The sequence below is a fragment of the Anopheles funestus genome, chromosome 2RL, assembly GCF_943734845.2.
Source record: "Anopheles funestus chromosome 2RL, idAnoFuneDA-416_04, whole genome shotgun sequence".
Classification (NCBI taxonomy): domain Eukaryota; kingdom Metazoa; phylum Arthropoda; class Insecta; order Diptera; family Culicidae; genus Anopheles; species Anopheles funestus.
The window spans coordinates 63,984,544-64,012,482 of record NC_064598.1 but is presented as its reverse complement, the minus strand read 5'-3'; the positions used below and the strand labels follow the sequence as shown (position 1 = coordinate 64,012,482).

The following is a 27,939-nucleotide window of genomic DNA, read 5'->3' as shown; positions in this document are numbered from 1 at the left end:
GCTTCTGCTCTACCGAAAATGAATGAAGCTGAATTATTTGATTTTTACGATAGTATCATTATAATTATTGTTTTTATTACTCATGCTCTTCATTTTAAGTTTACTTTTTCATCACATCGTCCGGTTCACGATCAGTTGAGGTGCGAAAGTTCCATCGTCCACTCACACACATACACACACGTACAAACAGTTATCCTACCGTCTCGTCCTATCACCCAAAACCGTTTCCATGCTGATTCTTTCAAACCGTCTGTTTTATTGTGTACGTAGTGAATTGTTTAGTTTTCCTCTCTTTGCTTCGTACGATTGAGAAACGGAAAAAGAATAATTCTAATAAATAATTTACACCATCGACAAAATAAAAGTGGTTGGACAGCGAAATCATCGATGTGTGTTCATTGGTAAACGATATTCGTCGTTTTCTGTATTCTGATTCACTTTACTTGAATATTTTCCTCCATCGCCTAATACTCATCGCGCCTAGTATTTCTAACCTAGTTTTTGGAAAGAGGCAAAGTTGTACATAAAAATTTGTGTGCTGTGTGTTGTGGACCGGTATTTGTTCTGGTAGTTTGCCCGTGACTACCAATGTTTTGTTCCACGGCATGCAAAAATGTGTTATTTTTCGCTTACCAGAACTCACCGGAATTATGTCAACGGTTAGGTTATCGGGGGAGGGGAGTTTTGGGAAGGGCCGGATGGGACACGACACTAACCTAAATGCGGCTGTGCCACGCTCTTGTTAGTTCTGTTGATTATTACTAAGCTAAAGAACAGAAATCTGCCCACGATACGATTAAACAATAAATTGGAATTCTCATAAACAAAATACAAGGATGCTATCCCGCTTTTTGCTTTCCGATACGAAACCGACAGACTAGTATGTTGCGAAACATAATACCCCATCATTAACCGCATATCCCGTATCACTTACACATTTCCTTGAATCTATCCATTTAAATTTGCGCGAATCAAACTTCTCATCGTCACAAACGGTAAAATAGGGTAATTTGTTGTTCATTAGTATGCAGTGTATTGTCGGTATTGCCTTTAGTTCCCGAACCGCGTGCGCACGTTGTAAATGGGCTTTGCGCTATGACGTGGGCTCCATTTGGACGTGGGCTGCACATGCTGATCGAAAATAGAACCTTCTTCACGTGTTTGTTACTTGTTACAGACATGTGTTGTAACTACGACTATTACTACTACTACTACACACGATCGAATCGGAGGGGATGACAAAATTAAATAAAGGCAAAAACAAAGCACAGACCCAACAACAAGCCACTGTGTATCGAATGAATAGGCATTATACCGGAAAAGAAAACAGTGCTCAATTCAGGCAGCACTGGCGCACTTTTAATCCACCTTCACTACGCTGTAGATTTTACGAATAAACCAGAAGCAGGCAAAGAACCCTATCGAGCCGGTTAGTAAGAAGAACAGAAAAACCATTATCAGCGTGTAGCCAAAGTAGAGGAAAGTCGAAGCAGCATCTTCGATTTGCAGCTTCGTGGCAAAATAGTGGCAGCAGTACACAAACAGATACACTGCCGTAAACCCAGACGTTAGGAACGATCGCCACCACCAGTGATAGTCTTCTGCGCACAGGTGGAAATAGCACAGCAGAATCGTTGTCTCGGAGCAGGTGATCACGAGGATCAAAAACACCAGAAACAGGAAACCGAACATGTAGTACATCTGACTCGACCACAGCGAGTTAAGGATGAAGAATAGTTGAATAAAAATGCATCCAAATGGTAGCACGCCACCCATGATGATGCCCGGGATTGGTTGGGTGTAGATGGATTGATCCGGAATCTGGCGTGGAATCTGATTTGTTCGCACTGGATGCTCCAAGGACTAGAAGAAAAGGAATATGATCAATATTACACCACCCCACGAGGAGATTTGTCAATCTTACTTGTCAAGCCGTGGCATTATACTCACCCTCTTTCGGAAACCGAAATAAGCTCCAACGAAGGTCAGCGGAACGGACACTCCAAACCACAGGGCGAGCAGCGCTATCAGGGTCGAAAATGGAACTGCACCCGAGCTTCCTTTGCTCCACAATATTAAATTCATTACGAAAAACAGTCCGAACACGACGCTGAAAAAAAAGGCAAAGAAAAGCACGTTTATACATTTGTTTCTCTATTCTAAATCACGGCTTGTGCTGTCTTACCCAGGGCACAACATGGACGTTAACAGAACGTTGCTCTTCCACTTGATACCGCCAAAGCTCTTGTAGATGCGGGCCGAAACATACCCAGCCGGTGTACCGAGCAGAACAAACAGCACCATGGCACACGTCATCAAAGCGCCACGATTGGCCGGTGAGAGGAATCCGAGACATGCGAATGCTAACGTAACCAGCGTCATACAGAACACCTGAATGCCTGAGCCTAGAAACACGGACAGTAACATTCCTTTGCGCGGTGGTCGAAATACATCTCCGTGTACCAGCTTCCAGCCGAACTCTTCCTGCGCGTCTTCACCGGAATCCATCTGGTTGTACCGCGCAATGTCCTTGTGAAGCGTTCGAAGCATAATCATTGCCACCATACCAGAAAGGAACAGAACAATTACGAGTGAGTTTAAAATGCTGAACCACTGGATATTGGTGTGCGGCATCGACTCGAGAATGTAATCCCAGCGGGATGACCACTTTATCTTGTTGTTCTGCGTGAAGTGTACCGAGTACGTGTACACGATATCCAGCATTTGGCCATTCGGTAGAGCGCTGGATTGAATTTCAATCGGTTCCTTACTGTCACAGTTCAGCTCGTTCGGGTCTTTGTGGTTAATGGACGATGGTACCACCTTCACCGATATAATACGTCCACCATTCTGTTTGAATGCCACACCCCACTCCTCGGTAGCTCCGCTGTGGTACGTGACGGTCAAATCAACGTGGTTGAATGGGTAATAATACCCGGCGCGATTGTAATTCGGATTCGTAATGCAACCTTCCTCTCCGTCCGGATGCCGGCGTACAAGACAACCCATCGGAAAACCGGTACTGCAGTACTGACGCTCATTTTCCAGCGGATAGCACCAAGTGACGGGCATATTATCAACAATCCAATGGTGCTGATAATTCAAACTCATACCCTTCTTCAACACCATCAAGCGGTGATCACTATCCGGATCGCCACCCTTGTAGTGTTTCACGCAAGCCTTCGCACACTTTACGTCCTCGAGGAACTGTATTTTGTACGGTCCCGGACGGATGCGTTCGCCAAACACTACCTGACCGAGGTTTTCTACCGGTGAATTGGCTTCATCGATGGGACAGAAATCGAAATGATGGTACTCGTACGGAATCACCGATTCCTCCGTGTTGAGTCGATTCACATAAAGCGTAACCTCGGACTGCAAAGTAAGAGAAAAGTAATAACAAAAAATAATGCCTGTTTCATGACCCCAACCAACACCCTGCTTCCCTAACACTTACCTTGCATGATTTTTGCATTTCAGATTTTCGACAATAGTTTACCGGTGCCAAACCGGGAAGGTAGAAAGCATCTACTAATCCCACTGTCAGCAGGCAAACAATTGGCAAGAAACCGATGGTAAGATTTCCCATTCTGCTGTTGACAGAACTGTGTCTCGTCATAATGTTTTACGGTGTTACTTCGATATCGCTGCACCGGATGCAGCGCACACAACGAACCGCACGCACACACCCACACACACACAACACTTGCAATTCTAAGCAGCAGCTTACTTGATCTAGGAATGTCTTCCCTGGAGACGTATTATTTTTTCTGTTTTTTTTTCGTTTCGTTTCTTTTTCGAATCGCTTTCGTGCCGGTTTCCAGACACCTACACAACACAATTAAAAGCGTATAGCAGCACTGCAGACAATTGTTTGCACAATGGTGAACAGCCCTTCAGAATCCACGGCAAGGGATGGCCTATAATAGAAAAGCAGTGAATAAATAACAAATTACTGAAAATTTGATTCTATGTACAGCTTTTTCTTGCGATGACGACAGCTTCGTCTGTACCGCTGTTTGCAGTAGTAGTGGTAGTAGTAGAAGGTGCCAACTAAGAAAAGCGCAGAAAATGAAACGTAGCAACGCAGCAAAGTGTTTTTTGTGTACTTTTTATAGCCGTTTTAACTACCCACCTTTCGTTTGTCACACTATTATCTGCATTCTGCTTCGCTTAATCGTTATTCGCACAAAAACTTTGGGGAAAAGTTGACGAAAAAGATAAACTTTTGCTGACCCGATGTATTGTTGGCCAAACTGGGCAAAGTGTATGTAACGCAGGTTGGTGCACAATCCGTTTTCCATCAAAAATTGACATAACACAGCCCCAAAATAGGAACACTGATTAAAAATTTTCACATTTTTTTCCAAGAGAATAATGAAGATGATTTAAAACATTATAATGGCTTGCGAATTAAAAGAAAAGTTACTCAAAGTTGTCCTTTCTACCCAACAAAAACTGGAAAATTACCATTAGTGAAGTGGGTGAAGTGGAATCAGCTTTCACCATGCACTGGATGAACCAACCCTTGTATTCTGCTGTTTTTGTATCGATAATTGTCAAAAAGATTAAATCGGAGCACGTTCGTGCAAACTATTTTGCCGGTTAGGACATTCGCATTAAATGATATTTAAAGGCATTCGTTTCAAAATAATGTACTGAAAGCTATGGCGATCATGCATCAATTTTTCTGGTTTGCTCCTTAAAGTCTGAATGAAAATAAAAATAAAAGTTATTGGCATCTCAATTAGGAGCACGTACGGGGCTGGCTTCCGTGGCATTTGAAACAGTACGCAACCAAAATGTCAGTGACGAAATAGCAACTTCCGCTTGTTGACATTCTTCCTATCTCTTTCTTTTCGTCCCTATCCGATTGTGGAGAGTGCACACATTTTGTGCCTGGTTTTTTAAACAGCAAAAACTCGGATAACTTGCATCTAAAATGGTTAGTTCTTTGTGTAAAGTGGTTCTCGTACTCCATAGCACCTATACGCCATGCAATTAACGTTGTTCGTGCATTATATTCTGTGCTATAGCGATGTGTTGACTTGGCTCGGTTCATGGTTGAGTGTTCCAAGCGGGTTCTTGTAGTTTGGTTGAACGTCAGATTTGGTGGAACCGGCCCTGTTTGCATGGACATGGCTATAGTTGAGCAAGCTGGAACTTAATTAATATGTGTTATCGTTTTTTTTTGTTTTAGGCCAAGCGTACCAGGAAGGTTGGAATCGTCGGAAAGTACGGTACCCGTTATGGTGCTTCGCTGCGTAAAATGGTGAAGAAGATGGAAATCACCCAGCACGCCAAGTACACCTGCACGTTCTGTGGCAAGGTAAGTCTATAAAATTGGTACATGGTGCAGTATGAAGCAGTTTCAATGACCCGCTACCATTCTATTGTAGGATGCCATGAAGCGAACGTGTGTAGGTATCTGGTCGTGCAAGCGATGCAATCGTGTCGTTGCCGGCGGTGCCTGGGTGTACACAACCACTGCTGCTGCCTCGGTACGATCAGCTGTCCGACGTCTGCGTGAAATGTAAAGAGCAGCTTGACACAGTAACGGAAAACGAAATGATGCATTCGGGACTACGCGTGAGGATGGAGCAGTGAAACTCGGGTTTCCAGCAAAGCAATGAGTTATTTTTCAATATTGTTTTGTTTGTTTGGGAACCCTCCGTCATAGCTTTTTACAATTCGCAAGTCTGTCATGTAAGTCAGATCGTCTTGTGTTAATAAAAAAGGAATGGTTCTGTAAAGAACGAATGGAATGGAAACGGCTCGAAAGGAAACAGTGATTGTGTTGCAAATGTGTGTTTTTATCCAATAGACGAGCTCTATCATGTAAACTCCGAAACGTGAAAATATTTACTGGTACCAAATCCCTTGTGGATCGTTCCTCAGGAGCAACGGTTGACTATCCGTCTAAGGCAGTTAGTTATGGCACGCATCATGAACTAGTGTGGATTATCACATCAAGAAGACTGAGGTACTACAATCTTACCTGCGATGTGAATTTTGTGGGTACATCATTTCATCTTTCAAACATATAGTAAAACGCAAACTCACTTGAACTCCATCATAATAAGACATTTTGAGTATCTTTTTTGCGATTAAAATATGTATTTCATTTTAGGCCACTAGCACACGCACTGGCTGATATTTCAGTCAGTTTTATCACGGCCTTTGGAGCGCAATTTTGAAACAAAACTGAATAGAAACTGGATGATTTGAGGAATGGGAAAAGACGATTTAAATAATAAACAATAATACATACAAGATGTATGAAAAACGCTCATCTTACTGCACTCGTCGTTGTGCATTACGCATATAACTTTCTTCTTACACTTATCTATCATGCACAGCCTTTGGTATGTTGGTTTTTCGTTGCTCCTTATTTGTTTTTTTTTCTTTCGATTGAAATTTTCAATTTACGTAAATAATAAAACGGTTCGACAGTGACACGGTTCAATCAACCGTCTCAAACACGATTCATCCATTTCCACTATTCCAGGACAAGACAAATTCGATGCTGATATACAACAAAAACATTATGACTATGATAAAAACAATTAATAAATATTTTTTGTTTGTCGCTGTGTTTTTTTTGCTTTTGGCAGTCATGTATTTTTTTTTATTCAGTCATCATACCATAAACATACGTCTCTCTCTCTCTCTCTCTCTCTCTCTCTCTCGATATTCACATTCTCGATTATCGCACGTATATCGCATACAAATCCGATCAAATATAACTCACTTCTCAAATGTACAATCTGTCCCGGGCTTGCAAAATACATTCATCGTATCCTTTCTTGCCGAAAAACATTACGCACCCGCACGCACAACTTACGCATTATATTCACAGATTTGTCACACATACGCCTCGCTTCATACTCGACGGCTCATTCCCACTCGTACTCGCGCAGCACTCTCTCACAGCACAATGTTGTGTGTAATGATAGTAAAGTAGTAATGATTAGTACTCGTAATAGTAGCGTGTTTATTGTTGTGTAGTAATAGTCCTAAAACGTCCTAGTAGTAGTAGTTCGAGCTTTTTCCGAGCTTCCGATCGTAACGATGCATCATCCTTTTTGAAAGCCGATGATCGTGTGCTTAAATATAATGATTGAAAGCTTTTCTTACCTTGCTACCCGGTAAATGTAAGTTCGTCCATTCTCCGTATCATTCAACAAGTCTTTGGTCGTACGGACATTGTATTAACGTAGTTTGTCCTTTTGTATGTGTTGCAAACGCATAGAATTGGTGTGCTTTGAAGGTTTGTTTTTATTCCACTGTCGCCTTCTCTCCTTTTAGTCTCCTTTTCGTGTATTTGGTCAGTCTCAAACTCGATCATACATATCCATATGATACCCATCATAACGATCACGCCGCCCCCTCACGTTCGATCTCTGCGTGTGCTTTGTGCCAGTGTTCTCCCAGTACCCGTCAGCATTCGGTAGGGATGGTTTTCAGCGCCTTTGGCTGCTTTGTTCCGTCCTAGTCAGTTCCTGTTGTTGTGTTTATGTATAAGAATTGCTGTTTTTTTTTATTTATTTTGCAGCAAAGGAAGTCCTCTGTAGGGTTCGCATTTACACTCACGCTCATTTACACAATCATATCGCAAAAAGTCCTACGTACACATAATCTCTATACACATATCACGCTCGTATCGATCGCGATCATACATTAAACTTAGTACGTTACGTTAGATGAAACACAAAAAATACATTATCATTTGCACATTCATTCAATTCCACGACTAGTCTCGTACAAAACATCCCTATTCACAACATCAATTATCAGCATAATTTGGCCAGATGTTTTCACATATTGACTAACTTAATTGTTTAAAGGCATGTTTTGAAAACCGGAACGGGTTCTAGTTTTTGAGTTTCCAAAAACCACTTTTTTGTAACTGCATGTTGAAAAATGAAATATGTTTATAATCAATTTAGCAATGAAGAGTAGGATTTAAGGAAAGTATAACATGATTTAAATCAATATTGGCCACAGAGGCCTCTTGCGGCAAGTCAAGACCGGGCGAAGCGGTTGTAGTGCCTGATGAGTAAGCGAGGATCTAGAACATCATTTGTTCCAAACAAGATTAAATTTGGCATTGGTAAACTACTATTATCTGATCTGCTATTAAACTTGAACTACGATTAAAATTAGAAAAAAATGAACAAGTCTTTTCAAAGAAATCAGGAAATATGTGAAAACCAATGGGCGATGGGTTTAGGACAATCGTCATAAATAACAACGTAAACAATAAAGATGAGTTGTTTCAACCTCACTCTCTGTTCTATGCGCATTATTCTTGTTTGTTTTATGCAAATTAGCTTCTACTTAAAACAACTTATTTTATAATTTACACACATATACATCTGAATCGCACAATTGCTCAAAGACTCGCTCATACGTTACTGAAAACAAACCAAAAACATACATCTTTTCACACATCATTCTCGGGATTGACATTGACCCATTATTCACGCAACTATGTCTCATTGCGCTAGGTTTTAACATATTTGATCACATATTATCCTACTCTCGTTCATCCCATCTCCCATTCATACGTCTCACTTTTTCCAATTCGATACAACAATATTAGCAAGAATGAAAAATTTACATATTTTTGATACCATTCTCTCACTACCCAAGTCCTCTGTTTTACTTCACATGATTTTGACTATGTTATCGTATCTTCGGTCACTGTGAATGTTTGTAATACGTGGTGTATGAATTTGTTTTCTTTGTATATCGTTTCGTGATACCCATCGTTATGTTTTGTATTGATTTATGTATTGTTTTTCCTAATTTTTCTACTTTCTCTTTCTTTTTTCGCGTATGTTTCGCCTGTGTAAGTAACGGTCAGCAGAGTCTTTGTCCCTGGTTTAATTTTACGTTTTTTTTACTTTTCACTCCATTTTAGCTCAAAAATGGCGGTCAGTCTGTTGGAAGAATTCATGATTAAGTCGATATCGATGATAGAAATTCCTCGCACCTAGGCTCTTGTTTTACAGATTCATTTGTCTCCTTTTGTCGGTAATGACAAACAAAACTCCTACCATATTTCCTACTCGATGCTTTACTATATAACTTTGTAAAATATGATTTTAGTAAGATAATAGAAAATGAAAAGAGAAAAAGAAAATTCATCCCAAATTTGTATTCTCCGATTTAGCTTCTCAATTTTCTCCTAATTGATTTATCTTACCAATAGAGGAGTGCGTCCTACACTATTATGAAGTCGTTTTTATCGTTGATTTGGGATGAAATTTGTTGTGTTTTCTGTACACGGCTTTGTTTTGTTTAATTTGTTTACCTATTCTTACTACCATTCACTTCTTTGTTGGGTTTTGGAGTGCGATGTTTTGAGTTAAGTAAAAAATGTTTTGTTTATCTCACTGTATGTAGAGTGTAGTATTGCATTGTTTTGTATTGTTTCTCTTACAATTGTATAAATGTTGGTACGGTATCATGTATGTAACCTTCTCATCCCTCTTCTGTAATTTGTAATTTGTTATATGTTAACCACACTCACTTCCCTGCGCTTAGACATTGTATTTTTGTCCGTATCGGTACCTGAGTAAATTGTCGCAGTAAAGTAGTGATTATACGCGTCTGTTTTTTCCTTTGTGATCTTGCTTACTTTATGTTAAACGTCGCCTAACATAGTTGGGTGACTATTGCTGTTCGTTTTTGTTTTGTAACTCCACTTGATCATCACAATTCACCAAAAAAGAATTGATACTCTGGTGTCATAATCGCAATGCACACAATAAATCGTCACCGAATAGAGTGCCAGTTAGTTTTTTTGATTTTGCTTGTTTTGTTTCATTTTATACACAGCATCACAGTAATAACTTTGCATTTGCATTGAGCTAAAATACAAGTAAAATACATTACATTTAAAATACCGCTACCATCCATATCCGCATGAACGGTCGCTCGTAGCGTTTCTCATGGTGCCAATGGGTTGATTTACCTGCTTGCTTGAACTATTAACAGTCCGTTACTCACAGGTGACAAAATGCAGAAAAAACAGAATTTCCCAAAAACATTGTCCCTGCGTCATTTACACTACTTTATCATCGACATGGTAATGGGATCAGTTTTAGAGTAACATGTTTGTCTGCATCATTTCTGTACGTCTGTTGCGTTTCACTTTCCTATTTTGAGTGCATTTAACGTTTCGGTTGCGTTCGTGTAAACTAGTATATTCAGTCGTTTGTTTGTGTTCTGTATTTTGGTTAACTCCTAGCACGTTCACATACATCCCTTGTGAAAAGCAGCGTTTCACTCCTTCTTTATTTCCGTTTGTTCTGATTAAAGAGATTTGATTCTCTTTTTTGCTGTGTTTGCCATCGACCACTCGGCTCCATGTCGTCGTGGGTCGCAATGAATTAAATTATTTTTCGTTCTTGCGTTATTATTGTATCGTTTCACATTACATGACACTATCTACTAATGATATAGTTGGTTTGTGTTCGCACACACAATACTTTCTACCGCTCAAACACACATTGTTATCCAAAAGAAACATTAATTCGCAATGGCGTACAGTCTCATTCATTCACATGCATCGTCTCTCAGGCCAATAAATGCCAATTAACGAAATCGTTTTGTAAAGCTCATTCAAATGTACAACTCCAGTAGACCTTCATGAACGACCTGTGAATAGTGATCCGATCTTGTTAATGCTAATAGTGATTTCAAATTTCTTTCGCTCTCTAATTGTCGTATGCGTTGGATGTCTTATAACCATCAAAAATAAATCAAGCTTAAAATACTCCAAAATGTGCAAAAAAAAAAGATATACATACATCATCAGCCTATTTCATAGTTTAAATAAAATTGAGTTCCATAGATAGTTAATCTCAACCATAAACAATAAAAAATATCATGCTGCCTAATCGAATTTTAGTCAGTGAACTAAACAAAAAAAACAACGCGAGAACAAAATACGCAAAATCACAATAACTTTTTCGTACAACTGCCGTAACACGTTTCCAACGCTTGTTATTCAATGTTTTACTTAAATGACCCTGTACTTGCATCTGTTATTATCTCTCTAAGAAAGAAATAAATTAGCAATCACATGAACGTATTGTGGATGTTTTATGGCAAAAAAAACTTTTTTTGGCATTTGCATTCATTTCGTTAAGCATTAAGCATGTGAAATAACATAGACGATTTAAGTTAATAAACTCCCATTGCAATTTAGAATACTCTAAAATAAACATTCACTATCCAATTGCACACACACGCGCATCCTCTAGACATTCACGCATTTTATTGAGAAAATTGTGGGTTTTCCGTAGCTTTATTTATTAATCTGCATTGATTTAAGTTAGCTCAGGCATACATGGCTGCATACAAAAAATTAACTTACGCACTCATACATACAATAGTAACAGTCACACTCTCTCGCTCAATTGTAAAACATACTAAATATCACGTTCATTCGTTTACACGATCTCAATGGTTTTTAGGTTCCAATATATCGCACGATTATCGCTCTGTAACACACCCAACCGCTAACATTCCACTATACATTCTCTCACTTACAATGATTTCCAATGATTTTTAACCCATTCAAATTTTCAACGGTTTTGTATCATTCAGTGTTATCAAAACATACAGTCGTAAAAATTTCTTCAGACGCACAATCGTTCCTAAACGTATTGCAAAAACCATTGCAAAAGTTCACTAACTTTACATGCAAAACTTTTTTTTTTATAAAGAAGAACCAACACATGTACGTAGTTTTCCAAAATATTATGACTCCTACGGTTGCAGCTTGCAGTGTCAATCAATCAATGTTCGATGTGTTTTCGAAAAAGATTATCCAAATAATTGTTGTGGTTTACCAGTATAAGAAAAAATTATTGATTGAACACGAATATTTGAAGTCTCGATCCAATCAACAGCTGCGGTATTCAAATGAACATAATTGATCGTGCGATTACTGCAGAAATTTCAACAACTGTACATCAGATTGATTCGTTAGTAGATTTAGCTTGCTGATTGATTTGCTAATTGCAACACAACATTTTACTTCCGATGTAGTATCTACACACTGCAACATATATTTCTATGACTCAACCATTCGTTCATACTCAGAAGCTCCCACCATAACACGATCTTCACATACTGCACTCACACGCTAGATCAGAAAATGGTACAACTCATCGCATACCTCGCATCATACAATGGATCGATCATTCGGCCTCACGTTTGCTTTCATCTCAATCAAGATCATCTTTCTCGCTTTCTCACGTGTCACACACACTCAACCTTATACGCGCTCATTCAATCTGTTCCATATGCAGCAGAAATCACACACCATCGCTAAACTTGCATGACTTTAACTTTTTTTTGTTTTTTTCGTGTCTTTTCTTGAACTACATACTACGAGTGTAATGGTATCTGATAATTGGTTTACTCTTTTCCTATAGTGTAGTTACAATGACACACATATAGCTTAGCATTCCGCTCCGAGTTCCAGTTTCCATGTGACAACATTTAAACTAAAATGTGAATAATTTTGCATTGATCAGAACAAATGAATATTAGTTTGCGAAACAAAAGCTTATCCAAAGAGATTATGCTTTGTTTGACATGAGTGTAAAGTATCAACTGTAAACAAAAATATCAAAATCCTAAAAGAAGATCATTCCTTAAATAAACTATGTCCAACTATTCAACCTCACGGAAAGTGGAATCTTCACGGTGCTTTTGCTATAATAATGTCTACATAGATGAAGGTCGAAAAGCAAAAGAAAAAATAACTTATAGAAAACGAAACGGGTGCGTGCCACGGTGAAAGTTTCCTCGCTTTTTGCTTCCTGTTAAAGCTTATCTCACTTGTCCCTTTTCGATTCCGTCATATAATCCTATCTTTCACTATGGCACACACGTTGTCTTGTGTAACATACATTTCCTCGCTATACGCCTATACTTTATGAACTACCGTCTCAACCCGACATAGCAGGAACCTAGATGATCTCAGAGTTGTGTGTGGTGTGTACTGGCGATCTTTGCTTTAGCAAATTTGCAATATAACTTTTCCCTCCCCGAACTCATCTCTGCCCGTTCTGTCTGGTGTGCTGTGAATTTTACTGGATTCAAACTGTTTTGTGGAAAAAATAAACTAACAGTCAATCTTCTATTTATCATCTACATCTCTACTTAGGTGCCGTACAAAAAAGTTTTAGTTTGTCTTCATTAGCCTAAGATATCTAAACTTATAGCGTCGGAGAGTGATAAAGGGATGTGTATTATGGAAACTATCGTGTGTTGCGCGCTAAGCTGTTGAAGTGTAATTGCGCATTTGCCAGCAGTAGACAGGCCACAGTCAATTTAATTCCAAGTCTTATCCCTATTTCTGTTTTAAATAATTTAACTAGACAAAATCGCCACGCATCACTTGCTGGTATGTGTTAACAACACAACGAGCAAAATGTATTTCGTGGGAATCGGGGGATACGGACCGAAATTAGAACAGTATTGCAGGATCAATATTTGATTGGTTTACATGATGTATAATAGTAAAATTATCAATAACAGTAAAATAAACGTACGAGTTCATAGACGCATTATTACAAAAAGGTGGCATTAATGGATTCTGTGTTTAACCTTTTAAATATAAATTATTAATAGAATTCCTGCACTAGAAGGCATCTAAAATGTATAGTTTTTCCCCATTATAGAATAAAGGACTTACTTGATGTGTTCGTTTGATGTATTCGAATGCACCCGGTGTACACACTATGGATGAAATTGTTCTTGTATCCAAAGGAAAGATGATGACGGTGATATCCATAACAGTGAAATTTGCTCCAATCGCTTCAGAAGATACGCCTTGCCCTGTCCAGCAGAATATGCACGCGTCTATGCGAAATAGTGCAGTTTTCCTCTCTAGTGTAGATCATGATATTGAATTTCCAGTTCTCTTATTGCGCTTGAAGTGCATGGTGGATAAATTAAGAGCGCATCGCGGTGTTATTCATACGGTTGCTTCATCCTTCATACAAATGAAACTACATCCAATGTGCGAGGGATACCCGACGAGCACCAAGATGACGAATAAACGGCGATTAACACCCAACTCTGATTTTTTCTTATGTTCAGGAGCGAAATAAGAGTACTGGTGACGGTAGTAAAAGTATCTACAGGATGTAAAAGCGAGTATATTTAAGTTGCTGGAACGGTGGTCGTAGGTGTAGTGCCGCTACTGTTGGCGTAGCTAATTGTGTTGCCGTTAATGCTGAGTCCGAATCTGCAATGAGCGACGAGAATCAATTTACGGATTGGTTGGGGTTGCAACACGAACAACGGCCGAGGCAATAAAGCAGGAAAATTACAATACCCACACGAATACTTAGCAGCAACGTACAAACAAATGCTCTATGTGTATGAGTAAAAAAAGATGCAACCAAATGATTAGTTCATTGTAGACAAAACCACGAATGACACATGAAAGAAATTTGCCGGCTGATTAAACAAACATAAACGGTATCTAATAGATAAAACTTTCTGTCATTGTGTGTCTAGCTTAGAATCATATACCAAATTCTATTTGTCAACCGCCACACAATGAAAAGGTCTTAAATGAAACAACATTTCCCAAATAATTACTATCATTGATGTGATAACTAATGAGACAATGGATGAAATCAAGTAAAATATTTTGAAATTTTTCACACAAACGTTAGTATAAAGAACATTAAAGAAAATAACAAAAAAAACGAATAACTTATAGTGTTCACAACTGTTAGAAACAAACAAATACAAATAGACGCACATAAAAACAAAAAGCGACAGAACCGTTGTTTGTTATAGGAGAACAAAGAAAAAAGCATTATAATCCCTATTATAGTGGGCAGCAGTGCAACGTGTTCTGCTTTTCGTCCTCACCTTGCTGAATTTTTCTAATGTGATCCGTGTGGAACGGATCGAGAAGACTTCTATGATCGATGAAGTGACATGCCGTCAGTATCAAAATACCATCGATCAATACACATTTATGAAAAATACATTCTGGCATTATAGAGGATACACTCTTCACATTTCTTCGCACATGAACGAAGCAAAAGGATGGCCTTAGCATCCGCATCGAAATGACATCACATATATACGACGTATAATCTGGAACATCTGTATCACTATTTCCTGTGGAAAGTGGTGAGTGAAGTTGAAAACAATCGCATATAAGGGTGTGTGATTTACAAATGCAGGAGAGTGTAGAAGCTTAATTTTCTAGTTTGTCTGATTTTGACAATGACAATAATTTCAAATAAAAAAAATAATAAAAAGTATCAAATATGCTTAGTGTGGTGGTGTTATGCAGGAATTTTTCCTTTTAAAAGTAATTTTCATGCTTTTCTTGCCCTCGACGATCGTGGATCGTGCGGCAGATATTGGACAACATTGTATCACTTACCAACTCGTGTTCACCGGTAGATTCTTCAACCGTTTGATCTCTTTCAATGCCCAGGTTGCAAGTGTTTTCGTGCGTGTTGTGCGTGAGTTTTTGCCATCGTTCAAAAGCTCCGTAATGCTTGAATCTTCCACAAATTGCAGCATCATCGGTCCAAACGCTCCACACATATCACCAATAAGTCCTGCAGCGATGGCAATGTTACCATCAGATAGTTCCGAGTCCTTTGCGATCGAGATAATGTAGCTGATGATGAATGGAACTTGAGGCAGAAGTGCGGTAACATCCTCTAGGGGTGTTTTATCCGATCCTTTGAGCCCTTGTACAATACCGGTGTAAGCCTCCAGCACACTCTCACGTAGTTCGTTCAAATAGTCGATCATATCGTAATCATGCTGATCTATTTGCACTTGTGTGGCGGCTGCCAGCATCGGCAACACAACATTTAGATATTTCTTAAAGTCAGGCCCAATACCAAGTGCCATGTCGCCGAAGACAGTTAAAATTTGTGGCTTAACGCTACGGTGCAAATTCGGATTGCTAAGATTCTGTAGCAACAGCGTCATGATATCATCACAGTAGGGCAGAATTTTGCTCTTCAAGCCCCGGCAAATATCGCCCGCGAGACCAACTGCCGTACAGCATACCTGATACTCTTGATGACTTTTCAGACCCATGTACAGATACTCCTTGAATGCATCCATATACTTGATAAAGTCCTCGCCAAGCAAATCGACTAACGTCGAAACAGCCATCAAAGCATCCTCCTGAACGCCACATACTTTGCCAGAGCTGGAACTGAACATCGTCAGCAAAGCCACCATGATGGCGTCCGATATTTGCGGAGCGTCCTTGGCATCCACCTTTCGCAACACGGACTGGAGCGAGGCGCACAGCAACGATTGCAAGTCATTGAACTGATGCCGATCGCTGTGTGAAGAAATATGTGATTCCATCTGTAACACGTGGTTGATGCGCTCCAGAATAACCATCGTCGTACGCTGCACCGATACGTAACAATCAAGCGGCGAATTTTTGACCATCTCCATCAATGCTTCATAGGCGGAAGAGCGAAGATTGCCCTGACCACCATCTGGTCGATCGGTTGCCTCAAGCAGACTGGTGATGATGAAATCAAAGTACTTCGACAGACAGTAAGTCTGCGGTGGATCGTCGTCGATATTGACCGCCTCGTAAGCAGCATCCGACAGACCAGTGAACGCCCAGCAAACGTTTGTAGCTACACGAGGTTCTGCCTTGAGCCCATCCAGAAGGGCCTTCAGTAGTGGTTCAAGGTACATTTCCTTGATCGCAACCTCCGGGATAACCTCACAGATGCGTCCGAATGTCCAGGCGCATGTATCGCGCACAATTACACTTTCGTCGTACATTAGCTCAATTAGTGTCGGCATTGCTTGTTCCAGCATTGGTTTCAATCGGTCCGTCTCCAGGGCACTCAGTATTGAACCAAACACCATCACGGCTGCATCCCGGAACCGCCAGTTGGTCGACTTGATATTTGCGTTCACGAATGGCAACACGTGTGGGACGATCTCTTCCCCGCAGCACGTAGCGAGCAGCATTAGACACACTCCCGCCGATTTGGCCGGGTTCCAATCGTCTTCATCGTCGAACTCTTCCTGATGCGTCAGCTTTTCCATCAGTACCGGCACAAGATACTGTAGGGCACCTCGGGCGTAGTACTTCGAAACGCGATTCGGCAAACGACCGGTTTCGGCCGCTTCCTGCGCTTCAATCGCTAGATCAATTTCCTCATCACTGACATTTGACCAAAATTCAATGCCCTGCAGAGCGATCTGTTCGTTATCCGATTTCATCGCCTCGAGTGTGATCGGAAAGAGGGCCTGGGCCATGTATGCTTCCATGTGTTGGTAGTAAAGTGTCAGAATACGTACCAAACATTGGAGGGCAGCCACACATATCTGCGTATCGGTCGATTGCGTCGCCTCGCACACCACCTCCATGATGTAGTTGCGCTCGGCCGTCTCCTCGAAGTTGGCCTTTGTGAATTCAAGCGAGTTGTGCAGCGCATTTGTCGCCGCCAGCCGCACATGGTTAGAAGGCTCCGACTTGCGCATACCGTGTATGATGGCGGTAAGGATCTGGTTTGATTGGTTTTCCAGAATTTCCGAGTTGATGTCCTGGCAAATGTACCCGATCGCTTCCAAGGTTGATTCACGCAGCGCTTCTGTCGACTTTTCGTTCACCACATTGTCTACGAGCTTCTGCATCAGATCGGGCCACTGGTGTACAGGTAGATCCGCGACCGCAACGTACGCAACGCATTGAGCTGCTGACGATGGGCGGGATTCTTCCGTTCCGAGAGTTCCAAGGATCTAAGGCACAAAGAAGAGGTAAACACAATTGTCATAAATTTGTACATACAAAAGAATTGGCATGGTGCCCAAGATCACGTTATCTTACATTTTTTCTTATGTACTCTTTCACATCTTCGGGAAATGATCTCCATCGCTCCTGATATTGTTGCTTGATCGTTTGATCTTTACTGGTCAGGTGGTTCTTTAGTTGCAAACCGGCGGCCATACGAGCGACCCGCGAATTACCGGGATACACCAGCACATCAGAGAGCGCCCGCAGGAAGTCTGGTAAGTTTGTGGAAGCCGCCTGTTCCAGGAAGTTTTTCGCCGCAAGCAGTTCATCTCGATCTTTAACGACAAAAGATGTTCAGAGGAAAATTTATGAGATTCGCATACAATTACAAGATCAGTACACAGTTCGCTCAATGTCCTAACTTCAATCATTTACGTACAAGCTATTTGGAACAATCACCACAATACCTTAGCGCTACTCATGGTTTGCGAGCCTTTAACCAGCGTAACATACATTGTACATCGTTTATCCGTGCATCGAAAAGCAGAAAGGGAACGCCATTGCATTTCGTCACACATTCGCAGTCCATATTTTGCAGGTTATGTTGGCGCCTCGTACGTTCTCTATCGCTATCGTTCTGTCTCTTGCACTCCTTTGTTGTGTGCCTCACTTTTTCTTTCCTTTTCTGCTTCCTCTCACTACCAACAGGCGGTGCACAAAACGGCACAGACGCACATACACGCATGCACACAACGTAGAACATGAGAGAGCTCACACAGCCATACCTACATACACACATTGACCAAAAAGAAGGCTGTTGGGACCAGAGGCAACCTCCTCTCAATCGCTCAATCGTCGACTGACTTGCTGTAACAAGAAGGTCTAACGAAGAGGCGAAAAAGAAGAGTACATTCAAGGTAACTGTGTTCCGAAGCGCGGTGAAAACGGAAATCATGCCAGCTTCCGTCGGAGCGCAACGATTCCGGGGACCCGTTTTCGGTACCTTTTTCTAGAACCATCGTTCCAGCAATGCATCGGCTGTGGATCACATAACTCCTCCTCACTCTAATCCTCATTTCTCTCACGGACCCCAGGGTTGCGAGCTTTTTTTTTGCATCCCACGGACACATCCCTCCCGGTGGATCAGTTTTAGCAAGACTTACCTGGCGAGACGGTCTTCTCAAGGATTTGCACTATATGCATCATTGGTAAATCGGATGGATGTGGACGGCTTGCTGCCCTGCTACTGCCCCAAACACAAGGGTGATGTGATTCCTTTAGAATGCCTCTTTTTTCGCTTTCAGCACGGGGGCGATTCACGCGCTCCACGCACAAACACACAAACGCAGGCACACGAAAAGAACAAACGCAAATGGATGCACACACACACGAAGGTGGAATTCCGTCACACGTTCAACGAATGTCTAGACTGATTACCGACTCGGAGGATAAATTAAAAAACAACAGAACGCACAACTGATTTCCCCGATGATTTACACAGCAGCACTCGTTTTTTTACGGAAAATGGTTGCGGATAGGCTACTCGATGCTGGCTTGTTTCGACTTTTTTCTACCTCACAATCGCTCTCTCGCACACTGCAAGCCCAACTTTTCACGGAAAGCGCTAAAAATTGACAGACGCGTATGGCGTAGCCAAACCCCTGTCATACCTTGTGTATTCCGGTGTGTGACGTCACCGTTTCTTGCCAAAGCAATCGCTGCATCTCGTTCTATTCGGTATCGATAAAACATGAGTGCTGGACTGTGGATTTTCAACAATTTTCTTATTTAATTAAATTCGTGTGCAATACCTCATCCAAACAGGTTCAGGGTAATTTTTAAAAGTTCTTTTTTTGCTTATCGTTTATCTAACATTATCTTTGACTAATATTTATACAAAAACCAGCCATTTTAAAGATTGCACTGAATTCAATTTATGTTTCGAAGCAGCCCTGCCACATGCAATCTGTCAACAAAAGTTAAAGATCGTTAATTTAAAAGGACAATAAGGTGATTTGAAATGTAACGGTGATTTGTACTTTTACAAGTGGTTTGCTCCTATTACACGTTTCACTCGCTATCGTATCTTCAACTAAAAAGGTCCGTAAACCATTGTAGATACCTTTCTTTTATTGCAGTGCAATCGTTGCCCTTCCGTTCAAACGCTGAAGAACTTTACTAGTTTAGCGCATGTTTAGTAAATAATGTTTCATTTTAACTTCATCTAAATTATCTATAATCGTTATATTACCGATTCCTTCGTTCATATGATCCAAAACCAATTGCCCACGGGTTAATCGACCGTTAAGCTCTACGTCTCCGGTATATCGTTTGCTTTCAACGATCAGATGAGGATGTACCAATATCATTGATACCATCAAATCGCAAGGCATCCAGAGCTGATCCTTTTCCGGCAATTTTTCCAATGCTACTCTTTCCACTTGGTTGAGGATATCAAAAATTGTCTTGTTGCTGCTGCCCAGCACATCCATGCGCCATTCGAGGCTTGTCACAAGGTTAGAACGAAAGGCCGTTTCCCATGGTATAACAACAATCGGCCCCTGATACGCGTTGAAGGTTATGCTAGCCGATTCGGGATCGTTGTAGAAGTTAAATTCAGCCGCACTCTCCGTGTTACCGATGCCGTGACGATTTCCACCCATCATGTAGATGGCCTTCAGGAGCGTCCGTGCACCGGGGTATACTTTTAGCAGCAGTGCTAGATCGGTTACAGGGCCTAGATTTATAAAGATGATTTCATTTGGATGCTGTAAAAATGGGAAATATGATTATCGAGTATAATTTAATCGCATTTGATGGTAACGGGGTTTTTACCTGTACTATTAATGTGTACAGTTCGTGCAATGCATGTTTTCCCTCCTGCAAAGGAGTACGCGATGGTTCACGATCAAACACGACATCCGAAAACCCATCGGCACCAAAGAACATCTCTGCGGGATTTACTAACGGTTCCGGAAGCAGTATGCGTTCGTTGGATCCAACGTATACGGGTACATCCGTACGCTTTACTGCGTCAAGCACCCGGAGCACGTTAGTGGCCACATTGGAAACGTTAGTATTGCCTTTCGTACAGCAGATGGCAAGTATATCCACTTCCTGTTTAGCTTCCAGAAGGTAATACAACGCCCAAGCATCATCTGCTCCAGCGTCTGTGCTTATCACAACTTTAGTACGCTCTTTAAAGATAAAGATGGGTAAATAGTCGCTTCTTATTCGACGTACGAATGAATAGCATTTCTTACCAACACTGTTCACATACGCAATAAATGCGCAAAGCAGCGATAGTACTTTTATGAAATCGAAAATGCCCATTTTCACACTCGCGGAAAACCAAAATTTTACCAGTGATGAAATCTTTAAACAAAGCCCTGCAAACCTGTCACTTCTACTAAAAGCGGAGAAACAAAGCTTTGTTTACGCAATGGCAAACAGCAATGCAAAACCCCCTCCATGCGAAGTGAATCAATTACTTGCCGGGGGGTTTCTTTTTCACACGCTCTTTACACGTGCATTATTATCATGACATAAATAAAGATAATTCAATTCCCCTTGATAGCTTCGGTTGGCGGGTATCGCTATAAAACACAAGCACATTTTAAGTGCCTTAAAGACGATCCTTCCTTCTTCGTTTCGGTTCGTTCTTAGTTCGTGGTCTCTACAGCCTAAACATTATTAAGTTTAATTTAATTTCTATGTTTAATTTTATTCCATTATTTCGATTCGTGGGTGACGCTGAACAGCTTAAAGGCTTTGTAACAATCCAAGAATATAACTACCCAAATCCTCATCCTGATTAACCCAGCTAACATTGCAAATCTTATGCACACCGGCCACACTCGACTGGCCAATCGGACCAACGACACCACTGGGTTGCTCTTCTGTTTCGATTTTGATGTTAACTGACTCCACGTTGATGGAATTGTTATCGTTCATTGTTACCGTCCAGCCGGAAAGACGTTCATTCAGCATATTGTACAGCTTCTCGATCGTGCGCATCGGAGGTCCTGGATCATCCAGCTTAATCTTAGAGATGAACCTAAGGCAAACCGGAAGCAGATATGAGAAACAATAACAATAATACACAACCTTATTAATCACATTGGCTTACCTTATCACATGCCGATCGATGCCAGCCTCATTGAAGATCTCGTCAATGCTCATAAGCGAAATTTTGTTATCCTTCATCACGAGAATGCCATGTATAATACGGCGTCGTTTCGGATCCGGTGGCTGGGCGTTGTACTTTTTCACTTCGTCCTTCAGTATCGACAGCGATGTTTCCACCGGTATTTTGATCGGTGTGCTGATAGTACACGTCTCACCGTTTGCTGGTGTGTAGCATTCGATTTTAAATTCTTCCCTTATTTTTTCTTTCAAGAACTCCATCTTGACAGCTTCACCGTGCACCAGCATTACGTTTCGGGGTTCACAAAACTGTATCAATTGCATGATACCTTTTGCGTCAGCGTGTGCACTAAAGCTCATATACTCCACGGACATCTTAACGTCCACAACCTGTCGGTTTTCGAATTCTACCTTTTTGGCGCCGCCCAGGATCTTGTGCCCAACCGTACCCTGTACGCAATAACCCGGCATGATGACCATATTGTTTTCGTTTGGGGCCCACTTTTTGAAAATCTGAAGAGATAATCCAGCATGCAACATGCCCGGTGTCGCAAACACGACCATTGCGCCCGGATTATCAATGTATCCTTTATCGAATGGTTTGATGTGCTTGAAATCAAACATGTTGCGTTGTACGAACGTTTTGCGGATTTTCTGATTTGTCCACGTTATGAACATCTTGTAATAGTTGTTTGCCTTCTCCGTTAGCCCTACCGCAAAATACACCGGGTACTTCAGATTCATTCGCTCCCAATACGTTTCCAGCAGAATGCAAAGCTCTTGGGCGCGGCCAAGCGCAAACACCGGTATCAGCACCTTGCCGCCTTTCGCCACACACTCATGTACCTTCTTGAGAAAGTCTCGCTCTCGGCAACGTTTTGAATCTCGGATCGTTGTTGCGTACGTGCTTTCGGTGATGAGCAGGTCGGGTTTACATTTATCGATCCAGGCCGCACCCAGGTGCCGATCGGGTGTCATATTGTAATCGCCAGTGTACACTACCGATTGCGAACCGACGCGAATCCAAAACATGGCTGCACCAAGCACATGACCAGCGTAGTATGCCTTTATCTCCAGCTCGCTATCGACCATGACGCTTTGATGCAGTGTTACCGCGATCACCTTCTTCATGCAGTCCTTGATCATTTGCGGCGTAAAGAAGTTGCTTTCACCTTTACGTTCCACCGCAACTTTACGCATATCTTCCAGTAGGATCGGTGCGATCGCTTTGGTTGGGTGCGTCATGTAGATCGGGCCAGTGTAACCGACCATCTCCGTCATGTAGGGTAGAGCGCCGCAATGATCAAGATGGAAGTGCGATATGATCACACAATCGATATGATTCGTTATCGGACCCTCCGGAATGATGAAGCTGAAGTCCGGAAAACGACGCTCATCGTTGTATCCCATGTGCATTCCGCAGTCAAGCATGATGTTTTTACCAGCCATCGAAAGTAAAATGCAGCTGCGACCGACATCCTGTCCCGCGCCAAGTGGTGTTATTTTTATGTCCGGCATTGCTGCTGGACGTACCGGTGTGACCCAGAAAAAGTAAAAATGTTGCAACCGCCTTTATCACTCAATATATCTTTTGTACGATAATGCAAATGTAACAAAATTCCACAGAAACTTAATTAAAAAAGAATAGTTATTTACGTTTGCCGCTTGAAGCAAATAAAAACACGATATACGGCGAGACGTCAAAACTGGTTGATTTGACAGATTGCAAAACACACGCACTAAACCCAACCCCCAATAAACTTTTTTGTTTACCAAGCACTGTAGCAGGCACGGAACATAGCAGACAAATACGATTTTGTTTGAAGCGAAGGTTTTTGTATGAAACTGTCGTACCAAACCGCAACTCGTTCCATGCCATTTCGAACCAGTATTACCAAATAACATCAAGTACATAATAGAAATCCGACATACCACACAGTATTAATCTGTATTGTTTGATTTTGCGTTTGTGTCATTGACTGAGTTGAGTAACCAAGTGTTTTAGCAGGCCTGGACACAGAACAAAAACGATACTGATCATCTCGGCAGCTCAACTCATTCCCCGTGTAAATGTTCTACGTACGGCTATCTTATTACATATCGTAATGTTTCGTTTTGTTAAGGTTTTATATATCTATACATTTATGTGATAGTAGAGTGCTATTGACTTTTTTTTTGGTAAAGTCGGATCGATCTCTGGATTATTTGAAGGTTGAACCGGAATATGTAAATAGATGTAGAATATATGCACATTTGTCTAAATAGAGTACAACGTCGATTATCTGGGGTGCTCGGGACCGGACTGATTCCGGTTAATCGATTTCCACGGATAATAGTACCGTAAAAATCAAACACATTTATATAGCTAGATAAAGCGTATATAGTATCTATATACTATATTATGGTGGTCCTTTTGATGCTAAAAATAATTCTGGATTAAGCAAATCATTATCAAATAACAATTAAAATTTAGAACGTAAAATAAAGTCATTTAAAATATATCGTTTTGTAATTATTTTAATAATTTTAACCAATCTGACATCAGTACAAATGTTCACCACGGTTGAACAACTGCTAATTTTCGGCGCACGGTTAGTCCGCTCGCCGGTTAATCCACCCCCGGATAATCGACGTTCTATTGTATTTTGCAAACACACTCAGTTTGATTCGAAAAGAATCCAGCAATTAGACCTATTTTACCATTTGATTTAAAAAAATATGCAAATGTCGTGAGCAACGGCTCAATTAAATTTTTCATCAAAGATGTATTGCTATTCCGCAAGATGGCGCTGAACTTTTAACGATAAGATTGGATTGCGAACGCCATTCAAATGACGGCGGGATTAGTGAATGTTAAATTTGGCGAATGTTAAATCATGCGTTAACCCTTTAACTTGCAAGAACTTTAAAAGATCTTGCAATTAGAGATAAAAGGGACCTTTTTTCTCAAAAGCGCAGTTTTATCAAAGAATAAATGTTTATTTTAAAATGCATGAACCACGAATACCCGTAAATATACCCGTAAAAGGGTTGTTAAAGATAATTTGTATGTTTTAGAAAAAAAAAAACAAGCAGTCTTAAAATTCTGAAAGATAGTGCAAACCGCCTTTTGCTGAATTAATCTAGTCAATTATCGTTGGACCTTTATTTCAATAAACATATGTCAAATTCTAGTTGCGAAACAATTACGGTATTCTTCTCAATCATTTCATATTTTTCAGGTTGATCAAATCCTATTCACATTAATTGAGTAATTTCATTAATCTCGCTTTTAAATATTATCAACGTGTCATTAGTAACGGCCATGTAGCTAAACAATTTCCTAACTAGTTATAATACATATTAACTGTTTCTTGCTTTGGTTCCGTGTCTAAAGTACATTCGACATACGGAGGCGGTGGGCTTTCGCCTGACGTCGTTGCATCCTTTCCTGCTCGAGGGCTACGCGGAAGCGTCCCATTTCCGTTCGGTCGAATGCTTATCCATGTTGGTTGCAGATCGTTGCTTAATGGAATAGCGTCATTAGGTCTATTCATAAGCATACTTTCTTGTTCGTGGTTGTTGGAGGAGTCGTTTCGATGTTCCCACAGCTGCCCACTGTCGGAAACAGCACGTGGTACCACATTGGACACTTCCCGCAATTCATCACGTGTTTGAGTTGGTGGAATGTATCGGTTGTTGATGTTTGCCAGCTGTGAATTGCTGCGTACGTATCGAGGTTGTCGTTTCGAGAACAGGTTCACTAAAAACTGTCTCGTGTGCTCATGGTTTCGATAAATTTCGTCATTCTGTGGTGCAGATGCTCGTGCAGTCCCGGGAAAACGGTCACTTCGCGTAAAAACCGGTGACTCATTTAAACGGGTGTCTAAAATGGTAAAGCAAAAAACAATTATTACAAAGCATAGCGCAAAGATCGTTTTGATCGGACATTACGTTCGAACTGATTTCGTCCACGAATTTCTCTTCGCAGCTCACGCTGCAAGCGTCTTTGGTCCGGTGCATAATTAGCTTTCTTGTGTAGTGATCGATTCCTGCAACTTCGAACCGCCCAACAGATAGTGTACGTTAGAAATGAGCCAAACATTAGACCCACCAGTACGCCACCAATGAATACTCCTGTGCGGAAATACCCACTGTGCCGGGGTTCTTTACGAGAGAGCAGCACTTTATGTGCGTAGTATAATTCCCTGTACTTTCGTTGGCATTCGGCAAAATGTAGGCAAGATTCTTTCGAAGGATCATCTTCCAGATCGATGTAAGAGCATGTTATGTTCATAAAAGCAGGCCAAGAATCTTCACCAGCTCTATACTGTTGCGTACTGGCTGGGCCCCATACTTGATCAATCGCCACATCTTGTCGATTAAGTTTTTTATCATTCAGTGCAGGATCTTCCATGATTCGTTCAAACCGGTTACCCTGATAATTGAGATCCGAGAGCACTGCAATAGCAAAGTGTGAGATGGTTTAAAGATCAACTGAAAGTTAAGATAACCTTGTGAGTCATAATCTTACAGCAACTATCCACTGTGATAAGAGGTACTCTCGCTTTTATCCATCTGACCGTATTTCGCACGTCTTCCGTTTTACAATTCCACCGGTTATCGATTAAGTTGATTGCGGCTAGTTTACGCAGATGCGCGAAAGGCACCGTAGCCAAACTGTTCATTATATTCTTGGAGAGATCTAACGACTTCAAATTCGGTAGATCAATGAACATAGTGTCGAAAATGTGCGGTATGCGACAGTTGGAGAGATGAAGATACTGAAAATAAATTCAAATTTTATCGTTAGTGTAAGAACGACTTAAACCGACAGGTAAATAATTGTTAACCAACCATTATAGAGTAGCTTTTGAGGAAAGGCATATCTGGCAGCATCATGAAATTGTTGCCGGAAAGGTTTAAATCTACCAACTGTAGATTACGCTCGAACAGTTGCTCATTGAGGTGTTCCAGCCGGTTGTACGATAGATCCAGTGTCGTCAGGCGGCGCTGGTTCACAAAGGCATCCAGAGAAATCGTTTGGATTGAATTTTCCGAAAGGAACAGCTTCACCAGATTATCATAGTGCTGTAACAAAATGATAAATGCATTTAATCCGAGCGTCGGTCGGGTAGATTACATATAATATCGTTACCTACCATGAAGTTATCATTTTCTATTGAAGATATAATGTTGATGCTTAGATCAAGAATTTCCACATCGTACGGCACATCGGTGTAAGTGTTGATAAGCTTTTCATTGCTAGCAGAGATAGAGAGAATAAAATAAATGTAATGTATTGGAGAGGTAGCAATACATTGCTGTCGCTTAATCAGAAAACAAAGATAAGACGGTTGACTAACCGGGTGGCTGAAAGGAATAAAAGCAATGCTGATAGAATTAAAACCTGTTTTGTGACGCATACCTACAATCGGCTCTTTTCAAATTTTCGATCACATCACAGGTACATATCTTAGGGCAGAATTTGCTGCCACTTCCACTGCTTTCACCTGTACTAACACTGCTTGCTAAAGCTAAAGCTGAAAGCCGCATTGCAACCAGCAGTATGGTTACTGTAGTACAGAACATATTCGAATTGTAACTAATTTTTGCCATTATGCACCTGTGCGAGTCACGAGGTTGACACAGGTGAAGAGAGCAGTAAGGGAAAGTTTTAGCGTGAGAGAGAGAGAGAGTGAAAAGGAGGTAGTGCAATCCGTTAATACGTTCCGGATATATCGTTTCGTTTGTGATCCAACTTTTTTTATGCGTACAATTTGCAGGTTTGCGATCACGCACGTTTCGCTACATCGTTTTTGCCACTTGTCACATTTTTTTCACAAGATCAGTTGTGTGTACAAAGCAGCTCGCACTTTTAAAAACTATCCGTCTACTGGAGCGGAAGAGAAGATACGCACTGAGCCTGATTTCGTTGATCGTCGTTCTGTCCTCATTGAAGGCACTGTTATCGTGTGCGGTTGATGTTGTACCTGTTGATAAGATAAGCTCTAGAGCTGTTC

General features: G+C 41.0%; 6 protein-coding genes across 11 annotated transcripts; 1 reads left to right on the top strand and 5 right to left on the bottom strand.

Moving 5' to 3' along the window:
* Nucleotides 1-33: 33 nt before the first annotated feature.
* On the bottom strand, nucleotides 34-4,440 carry LOC125763678 (transmembrane 9 superfamily member 2). Its single transcript, XM_049427038.1, has 5 exons — nucleotides 4,136-4,440; nucleotides 3,458-3,920; nucleotides 2,186-3,375; nucleotides 1,951-2,110; nucleotides 34-1,863 (listed from the first exon to the last, which is right to left on the bottom strand). The coding sequence occupies exons 2-5, from the start codon at nucleotides 3,617-3,619 to the stop codon at nucleotides 1,360-1,362; spliced, it is 2,016 nt and encodes a 671-aa protein (XP_049282995.1). The 5' UTR covers nucleotides 3,620-3,920; nucleotides 4,136-4,440; the 3' UTR covers nucleotides 34-1,359.
* A 372-nt stretch (nucleotides 4,441-4,812) lies between these two features.
* LOC125763681 (60S ribosomal protein L37a) lies at nucleotides 4,813-5,792 on the top strand. The gene is made up of 3 exons (XM_049427042.1): nucleotides 4,813-4,945; nucleotides 5,201-5,329; nucleotides 5,400-5,792. Exons 1-3 carry the CDS (start codon nucleotides 4,943-4,945, stop codon nucleotides 5,535-5,537), a joined length of 270 nt encoding a protein of 89 aa, XP_049282999.1. The 5' UTR covers nucleotides 4,813-4,942; the 3' UTR covers nucleotides 5,538-5,792.
* Nucleotides 5,793-6,645: 853 nt separating this feature from the next.
* On the bottom strand, nucleotides 6,646-19,452 carry LOC125763676 (importin subunit beta). 4 transcript variants are annotated; one of them, XM_049427036.1, is made up of 5 exons: nucleotides 18,955-19,452; nucleotides 17,885-18,126; nucleotides 15,443-17,796; nucleotides 14,917-15,171; nucleotides 6,646-14,278 (listed from the first exon to the last, which is right to left on the bottom strand). In XM_049427036.1, exons 1-4 carry the CDS (start codon nucleotides 18,995-18,997, stop codon nucleotides 15,165-15,167), a joined length of 2,646 nt encoding a protein of 881 aa, XP_049282993.1. In that variant the 5' UTR covers nucleotides 18,998-19,452; the 3' UTR covers nucleotides 6,646-14,278; nucleotides 14,917-15,164. The 4 variants fall into 4 exon arrangements, with proteins under 4 accessions (XP_049282993.1, XP_049282992.1, XP_049282994.1 ...); XM_049427035.1 differs by lacking the exon at nucleotides 14,917-15,171 and having other exon boundaries at nucleotides 6,646-13,129; nucleotides 13,724-14,266; XM_049427037.1 differs by lacking the exon at nucleotides 14,917-15,171.
* A 451-nt stretch (nucleotides 19,453-19,903) lies between these two features.
* Nucleotides 19,904-21,245, bottom strand: LOC125763680 (uncharacterized). Its single transcript, XM_049427040.1, has 3 exons — nucleotides 21,055-21,245; nucleotides 20,627-20,988; nucleotides 19,904-20,559 (listed from the first exon to the last, which is right to left on the bottom strand). Exons 1-3 carry the CDS (start codon nucleotides 21,122-21,124, stop codon nucleotides 19,975-19,977), a joined length of 1,017 nt encoding a protein of 338 aa, XP_049282997.1. The 5' UTR covers nucleotides 21,125-21,245; the 3' UTR covers nucleotides 19,904-19,974.
* A 157-nt stretch (nucleotides 21,246-21,402) lies between these two features.
* On the bottom strand, nucleotides 21,403-23,653 carry LOC125763679 (integrator complex subunit 11). The gene is made up of 2 exons (XM_049427039.1): nucleotides 21,921-23,653; nucleotides 21,403-21,848 (listed from the first exon to the last, which is right to left on the bottom strand). The coding sequence occupies exons 1-2, from the start codon at nucleotides 23,453-23,455 to the stop codon at nucleotides 21,554-21,556; spliced, it is 1,830 nt and encodes a 609-aa protein (XP_049282996.1). The 5' UTR covers nucleotides 23,456-23,653; the 3' UTR covers nucleotides 21,403-21,553.
* A 1,391-nt stretch (nucleotides 23,654-25,044) lies between these two features.
* On the bottom strand, nucleotides 25,045-27,933 carry LOC125766674 (slit homolog 1 protein-like). 3 transcript variants are annotated; one of them, XM_049432905.1, is made up of 7 exons: nucleotides 27,694-27,928; nucleotides 27,345-27,542; nucleotides 27,079-27,181; nucleotides 26,774-27,007; nucleotides 26,451-26,700; nucleotides 25,871-26,377; nucleotides 25,045-25,802 (listed from the first exon to the last, which is right to left on the bottom strand). In XM_049432905.1, exons 2-7 carry the CDS (start codon nucleotides 27,533-27,535, stop codon nucleotides 25,264-25,266), a joined length of 1,824 nt encoding a protein of 607 aa, XP_049288862.1. In that variant the 5' UTR covers nucleotides 27,536-27,542; nucleotides 27,694-27,928; the 3' UTR covers nucleotides 25,045-25,263. The 3 variants fall into 3 exon arrangements, with proteins under 3 accessions (XP_049288862.1, XP_049288861.1, XP_049288863.1); XM_049432904.1 differs by having other exon boundaries at nucleotides 27,345-27,928; XM_049432906.1 differs by having other exon boundaries at nucleotides 25,680-25,802; nucleotides 25,866-26,377; nucleotides 27,345-27,933.
* Between the last annotated feature and the right edge of the window lie 6 nt (nucleotides 27,934-27,939).